General features: G+C 38.9%; 1 protein-coding gene across 1 annotated transcript; it reads right to left on the bottom strand.

Annotated features, from left to right (window-relative positions):
• Positions 1–5,395: 5,395 nt before the first annotated feature.
• On the bottom strand, positions 5,396–7,732 carry opn7d (opsin 7, group member d). Its single transcript, XM_008278045.1, has 5 exons — positions 7,642–7,732; positions 7,388–7,550; positions 7,047–7,174; positions 6,586–6,920; positions 5,396–6,279 (listed from the first exon to the last, which is right to left on the bottom strand). The coding sequence occupies exons 1-5, from the start codon at positions 7,730–7,732 to the stop codon at positions 5,797–5,799; spliced, it is 1,200 nt and encodes a 399-aa protein (XP_008276267.1). The 3' UTR covers positions 5,396–5,796.
• Between the last annotated feature and the right edge of the window lie 315 nt (positions 7,733–8,047).

Genomic DNA, 8,047 nt, shown 5'->3' with positions numbered 1-8,047 from the left:
ATGTTTTTGGACTTGTGGGAGGAAGCCGGTGAACCTGGAGAGAACCCACACTGCACGGAGAGAACATGCAAACTGCACAGAAAGATCCTGGTGCCCGAACCGGGATGTGAACCGGTGACCTTCTTGCTGCCGATGCTAACCTCCGAGCCACCTTGCAGCCCCTAGGCTCAAGTCGATTCAGATAAACACTAGTGGATTGTTTTGTGAACATTTTATCACTTTGTTTAGTACATTTATCACAGCATCAGACAACAACGTGTCACACTGTGCTCATATTCTGTTTTTAGTTTGATTGCCCTGACCAATACTTACTTATTTTCCTGCATCAGAAGTGTGACCCTTCCAGTGGCTGAGTGCAGGTAAACATTGTTGATTGCTAATGTCCTGTGAGCATTAATAAGCAAACTTAGATGAAAACATACTATGTCGGTGGACTACTGGTGTGTACGGACCCTGCACTCCCACACAGGGAATTTATTTGTTTGCCGTTATTAAACTCCAGTTCAGGACAGTGTGGAACGAGACAGACTATATTTGACTGACATTTCCTCTTTTAGCTTTATTAAACCTTTTAGGATGGATGAAGTTATACTTTTGTCAGCCTTATTTTTGCACTGAGTCTCTAATTTTGACATAAAATAAGATTTAATTGGCCAGACAAACTGAAAATACCTGTGCGGGGATTTTGTTTTTTTTTCTCTCTCTCTCTTTCACAAAACTGTTAAAATGGATTTTTGGGCCAGCATTAAAGATTTTATATCTCTTTTTTTTTGAGTCAGTCTAAATAGCCTGAGGAATAATTGAAGGATGATGTACCACTTGCGTTTCTGTTTGTGAGCACTAGAGGGCATCAAGTCACCAGGAAGAAACAACCTGTGCCATGGAGTGAATCAGTTTCACTTCTTGTCCCAGTTATGAATGTTGTATAGTAAGATGTTATAGGTGGTGGATCGTGAGCATTCAGTCTTAAAATGCAACCACACGTATTAAGTTGCAGTGTTTCAATCTTGCTGACTAGAGACTGAGTAGAAAGGCTGCACCTAACGAACGTTTTTGTTACCGATTCGTCTTCTAAACATTTTTTTATTCTTTTCTTTTACTTGTATGTCATACCACATCCTGTAAGACTTAGATTTTCTGTTGGCTTTTAACGTGGCTTGTGGCAAGTATGTTGTTAAGCTTTGGACTTTAATTTACAGTTATTGTAAATAACATACACTACAATAAATGCATGCTGCATGTATTTGTATTATATGCATGATGTTTATCATATCTATACAAAGCAAGAATGTTGTCTGGTGTTGTCTAATTTTTTGACATTTGATATTCCTCAAAATTTCAGAAAATGGTGAACTAAGACATATATCTTCGAATAGGTTTTTATGTCTGAACAAATGCCTAAAACTAAAATATTTTCTGTGGATGGTTATATAAAGCAGTAAAAAAGCCTTTGGACTTGAGAAGTTGAAGCTAGAAATTATTATTATTTATTTATTTTTCAGCAAGAAAGGAATAGATAAACTAAAATTGACAGATTTAACAGAATAGTTGCTCAGTATTTTGTGTTACTAGGCTGATTAGTTGGATAATTGTTTCAGGCCGACATTATCATAACTTTGAGTTCTTGCAACATACAAAATTACTGATGTAGTATAGTTTTGTAAGTCCAGCTCAGATTTGTCCAGTGTTTGGTAAACAGTTTGACTCAGTGCAGTGTAACAACGATCTATGCTTTGATTTATACAGGAGGGTGACAGCCTGACGTCAAGAGCTGCGTCAAGATGAACCTGCCAGACTGTGACCTTGGACTTCTTAGAACAGAGGTGATGGAACAAAACCTTAGCCCAGCTAAGATCCTTTAATCTCTCTTCTGTCTTATGCTGTCTCTGTCTTTCTCACATACACACATACTTATGGAGAAAAATGATCACCGTTTGAGGCAGTTGTCTTAGCCTGAGAATTAAACGGCAACATAAATTAGTGTTTTGCGTTAACTGGGTGCCTGGGGTAGCATGGCTGCACTAGAACAGTTGGCAAGTCACGGTCTGGATTTCAAGAGAAAGAGAGAGTTTAAGAGGAACTGAGAAGAGAGTTGGAGTACGGAGTATGGGATTGTAAAGAGGAAAATCACAGGAGGATTAGAGTGTGTAAACTCTGCAGTAATTATTTCTGGAGTGACTCTTGAATTGAATCTTTTTTATGTTTGGTTGCTGCGCAGGGTAAACTCCATCTGTGATGACAAAACAGTGTCGTCGGTAAGACTTATAATCATGTTTACCGAAAAGTTCCATCTGTCCCTACAAAAACAGATTAAACTGTTTAAAATCAAGAATCACATCAACATTCGCAGTAGTCAAAAAGGTAAATCATTGTTTTCGGATTCGGTTTATGGGTTGTAGCTGCTATGTGCACCCATGCGGGACTATTTTGCTGCCAGTTCCTCTAAATGTTATGTGGCATATCAGTTTTTTTTCTTTTTTTAATTCCTCCTCTGGCTATATCTCACTGCTTTCCTGTATTGGTTGCCAGTGAAAAGCTTATCCTCCAGACGTTTTTTTTTTTTTTAACTGGGGGAAAAATAAATTACTTTGCATCAAAGTTGATCCTTCATGCATATTTGCTTGTGCTCCCTGCTGGCATGGGAGTTTGCATTTTTTATTTCATCTCAGTTCTGCTCTGATAAGTGGATCACTTCAGCAGATATGCCATATAGATCTTTAGATAGTGTTTTGCATTTCTAAGATTCAGCATCCGATGGGCTCTCCGATGTGTTTATTTTAATAGACACACATGTTATCTTCATGAGGCTGGCCTCCCCCCAGCTGTAGCTTGGCTGTCATTATGATTTTTGGTCAGTGTGCTCGAAGATACTCGCCTGAAAAAGCTTGCTGTGTGGCAAAGAAAGATATAATAAAGCTGCACTGAAATGGAAGTAGTACCGTATGGTAAACTGGAAGCTTTTTAACTCCCCAAATGAGTGTCGTACTAATGTTAACATTTTTCAAACTACAATGTCAAATATATATTTAAACATCTCATTAACTGTTTAGGTGGTTTTTCTTTTAGTAGATAGCCAGGCACTTAGCAAACATACAGATTATCCGTTTATATTGAGAAGTAATTGTGGATGGATTGAGTTTTCTTCCTTTTGGTTTAAAGTAAGACAATTTTCCAGCCATTTGCTTGAACTAAAGTTGCATGAAATTCAGATTTTGTTCAACAAATGTAGTGTGTTGGAGGACAAGCCGAGTATTGTTTATGTTTAGTCTTATGATTTTGTTTCCAGTGTCTTCTCAAACATTCACATCTAACAAGTGAGAGCAGATTGGTTTCAGCCTCAAGAAATTGTGCGTACCAACTGCAGAATTTTAAATGGAATCCAAACCAAAGTGCCTCCTCTAATGTCAGTACACTACTTTGTAGAAAATGAGATTGCCAGCGAATTTGACCCTGCAGTGCTCTCAAGTTAATTAACAATTTCCACACCACGAGTCCCTCACAGGTAATTAAAATATTGGAAAAAAAAATCAAGTCACAAAGTATAAAATATGAGCTTCTTTTCAAAGCAAATAAGAGATAATCCTCAGCCATATTATTACTTCCAGTACCATAATCTGTTGCAGTGTAATTCTATAGTGTCAAGTAATTATTATTTTTTAAAAATAATTTTGCTTATATTTTTTTTGTATTTTTATTTATAGGATTTATTTAAGTCAGTTTGAGCCCTGGTTTTCTGGATGTCTATGCAACTTTCTGTTCCAGGAATAACGAGGACTAAAACATTTATTTAATTTTTTCTATGTCTTTAGTAATTAAGGCTGCACAGAAATTAGTTTTGATATTGATAAATATATACATACAGTATGCTTTTCTTTATATGCACATGAATCCACACAGCACAGTACTGCATCAAAAAGAGAAAATAGGGGCCGACAGATATGTTCTTTTAGAGCCGATATTGATCGTTTGTAATGAAGGAGACCAATAATCGATATTTGGAAACGGTATATATGTTTTCAGTAAAAATTAAAATCCTGTTGTCAGAATTTAGAATAACACAAACTCTAAACACCTTTTCCTGTGGTTTGCTTATGTTTTAAGTGAAAGAAGCTTTTCAACATTTCAGTGTTCATATCCATTACTTGTGACAAGTAACCAATCAGATGTTGACTTCAGATAGAGAGAAGGCAGCTGCATCATTCAACCTCATATATTAAAAAAATAAAAATCTTTTTTCATTATTAATATAAAAAATGAAATGATAATCAAAAAATGCTCAATATTTGACTTTATAATCGGCCAGGACGATAATCAGTCAACCCCTAGAAAGTAGAAGTAAGTATAGCAAAGTGCAGGTTGTGTTTTTAGGGAAAACTAATGTTGGTAATGTGATGCAGGATCAGCCGTGATTGTTACATAACCAAGGAGTCATTTATTTTACTCATGGGTTGTTAAGTGTATATTTGCTGTCAATTTACATTATTTAGCAGAAGAAGAAAAAACATGAAAGCACATATACTATAATCAGATGTTCACGTGAGACCATGGGCACTGATGTGTGAACTTGTGTGAGTCAGTTTATTCTAATCAAAAGCATTCATTAAAAATATTTAAAGCGTCAATAAAAAAATTAGTTCTTTAAAACCAAGGACCTTCTGCTGTTACTATAGTCTACTTTGGAATACATTTTTAAAAAATTTTACATTATTGTTATTATTATTAATACTACTACTACTACTACTACTACTAATAATAATAATAATAATGATAAAGTGTCACTCATGTTAGTAAGAATTCAGTTTTCTTTGAAGAGTGGAATCTCTTTAATATTTATTTACCCAGAATCTAATGAAGCTGAAATCAGTGTTCAAGCAAAGGTCTGGAGAGGAGGGGGGACCACATAACCAAGACGAGGACCCCTCCGAAAGAAAAAATGTGACTTGGATTGGTTTCATAAAATAAAAAATTACATTTCTGTCAAAACAAATGTCGAAGCATTTTATCTGACAGTCTACAGTAGTAGAAAGGCTACAGGTTACATGGCACAGGAGAGCCTCGTCAAGTACGAACCTCTTTACTGAAGTGATACTCCACCTAGATCTGCCTTTTTAGCATAAAATACCCAGCCCCTGCAGGCGTAGAGTAGCTGCTAAAAGTTGGTTGTTTCTCTCCTATCAGACAGCAGCAGCTGTCAGTTTGATTATATGTCTCTGTTACAATGGATCCCAGTGGTGACAAGGACAAAACAGCAATACAGACGTTTGAGCCTGCAGGGGGCGAATACGTGATCATTTTGAGTCGAGTACCATTTTACCTACAACACATGTCCAATAATGTGACAAAACCTAAATAATCACTTCATCTCTTTTGTAGTCTGTGACAGTAATTTTATACCTTTTATGTATAATTTGCTTTATTTGCACTGGTCAAATATTAAACACTGTTTGTCCCCACGCTGCACACAGAGGTACACATTTGCATAATTAACCTTGAAGCCAGCAGGGGTTCTCCTATCTCATTTTCTGCTCTGTCGGAATCCAGGTACATTTCAATAAAACAGGAAACAAGCTGACACAAATACAGACATCAAGACATTACAAGTATAAATATCAGTCACAGATTTTCTCAGATTAAGTCAATTAACAGTGAAAGAGTCATTTAAGTCTTTCAGGAAAGATGCCATCAGAGATGAAACACACACGTTATAACTTGTGCAGGCCCTTCATTATCCCAGCAATGGCTGTCTTTTTTCTTTGTCCTGTCTTGTTTGCTTTATGGAAAGAGGAGGTTGTAGCACTAGAGAAAATCAGCCTGTGGTTTGGCTGAGAGCTGGCTTACTGTCACCTCTGTGTACGTGGATCCAGTCAGGATACAGGCAGTCCTTTGAGGTGCAGTCACATGACACAGCGTCGCATTGTCAGTGCACTGCAGACACAGCCCGTAGCCCTCCTGCTGTCCGTTGGAGAAGCGTGTGGAGATGCTCACTTCTTTGTTGCGCTGTAAGGTGGATCCGAAGCGTTCTTTAGGCTCAGACTGTGGACTGCCCCTGTAGATCATCTGTCGTAACATCGACGTGTCTCTGTATAAACACTCACGAAAGTTGGGCTTGCACAGTAGGTAGACCACTGGGTTGTAGATGGTGGAGGACTTGGCAAACACGGCGGCCAGTGCGAATGCAGCAGCAGGAACACGTGTGGCGTCACCGAAAGCAGCCCACATGGCCAAGGCAGCGTATGGGGTCCAGGCACCCAGGAAGCCTATACATACTGCCACTGACAGCTGTGGAGAAAAAGCATTCACACTTAGACAAGCAGAACATGGCATGCACACGATTAATTGAATTTCATATGAGCAGCAAGCACAAATGGTATAGATACAAATATCTGAAGCACCAATCCCTTATTTATGATCACACCTCCACAGATGGCTACATATGCATGAGAAGATAGTACAAAGATAAGGAAGTAATCAGCAATGCATTTTTATAGCCTTTGAATAATTTATTGTTTCATATCCTGCTCAAATCTTGTCAACTGCAAAACCTGAAGTCAGTGACGCTGAAGCGACACAGTCACATCCTCTGACCTTGACAATGAGAGCATGTGCATTGGTGGTCTTGGTCTGCGGTGACACATGTTGCTGGACGGCCTGACGTGACCCCCGCACCGTCAGCAGAATGAAAGTGTAGGAGAAGAAGATGATGGTGCAGGGCAGCACGTAGCAGAAGATGAAAAGGCAGACAATGTAAGACAGAGCCGAAAGCTCGTGGTTGGGAGCCTGCCAGTCAATGCAGCAGGCTGTGCCGTAAGGTTCTGGACTGTAATGTCCCCACTGTGCCAAAGGCCCCACAGCAAAAACAGATGCGTAACACCACACTCCAGCCACCAGGAGGCGGGCATGTGACGAGGAGAACTTGTTACCTGATTGCAGAGGAGATAGAAATAGTTGCTTTTCAGTCATTATGGTAATTTCCTTCCCTTCCGGATCTCTAACTGTCTGACAAAGTCGGTAGTGTTGACACCATCATGGTTTTTTAATGCCCTCACCATGGTTAGGGATGCAGACTTTAAGGCAGCACACTAAGGAGAGCGCTGTGAGGTTTGTCAAGCTGCATAGACCAAACAGCACTCCACACATAGCATAGAGCTGGCAGGTGATTTCTCCAAACAGCCACCTGCACAAACAGATGAGGAGTAAAGGGGAATGTAATAAAGACTGCAACGAATGACCATTTCAATCCTAGATTAATCTGCTGATTATTTTCTTGATTAATTGGCATTTAGTTGACGATTGCTGTCAGCAGCTGCCAGTTAGTCAATTCATTTTTCAATGTGACATGACTTTGATCATGAGAAACAAAAAGAAAGACAAGAGGCATATAAGATACCTGTGTGAAAAAGCTGACGGTATTGCCAGTGGAAATAAAGAGAGCGTCATCCCAAGGTCACTGATGGAGAGATTGATGATGAAGAACTCTGCTGGTTTCAAGGTTGATCGCTTGTGATATGCAACAAGTAACAGAATGCAGTTTCCTAGGAGGGACAGGATACCTGCGAAAGAAAGAGGATTGAGCTGGGCTAGAGATGCATGAAGTCAGCAAAAGATCAACACAGAGAGACTTGGCTTGTTGTGTGGACTCACAAAAGACACTGTAGAGTGAACCCATGAGGATGTCGTGCTCCTTGGAGATGGTGGAGGCAAAAACAGCAGATGTGTCTGAAGTATTTCCCATCTAAAATGTTAACACAAGGGTCATTCCATTAAAAAATCAATCAGTGCCTCCCACCTGACCCCCTCAGAATCGACTGATTTTTTTATGTGCAATAATTTTAGTGTATTTAATGAAGCCAAGATTTTACCTTCAATTTCTGAACATTTTCAGAGTTACAGACCCTTGAAGTACACAGGGGGGGCTTGAAATTTTACGCTTTTAATTGGCATTATTTTTTTCCAGCGTATTTTAGCCGTCATAACATCATAAATACAGGAGGTAGCCACATGAAGTTTTCAGTGATGTAAAACACTCTGAGCTCCCTTAGAAACTACA

Source organism: Stegastes partitus, unplaced genomic scaffold (genome assembly GCF_000690725.1).
Source record: "Stegastes partitus isolate 25-593 unplaced genomic scaffold, Stegastes_partitus-1.0.2 Scaffold4, whole genome shotgun sequence".
Classification (NCBI taxonomy): domain Eukaryota; kingdom Metazoa; phylum Chordata; class Actinopteri; family Pomacentridae; genus Stegastes; species Stegastes partitus.
This window is presented reverse-complemented; position numbering and strand designations above follow the sequence as displayed.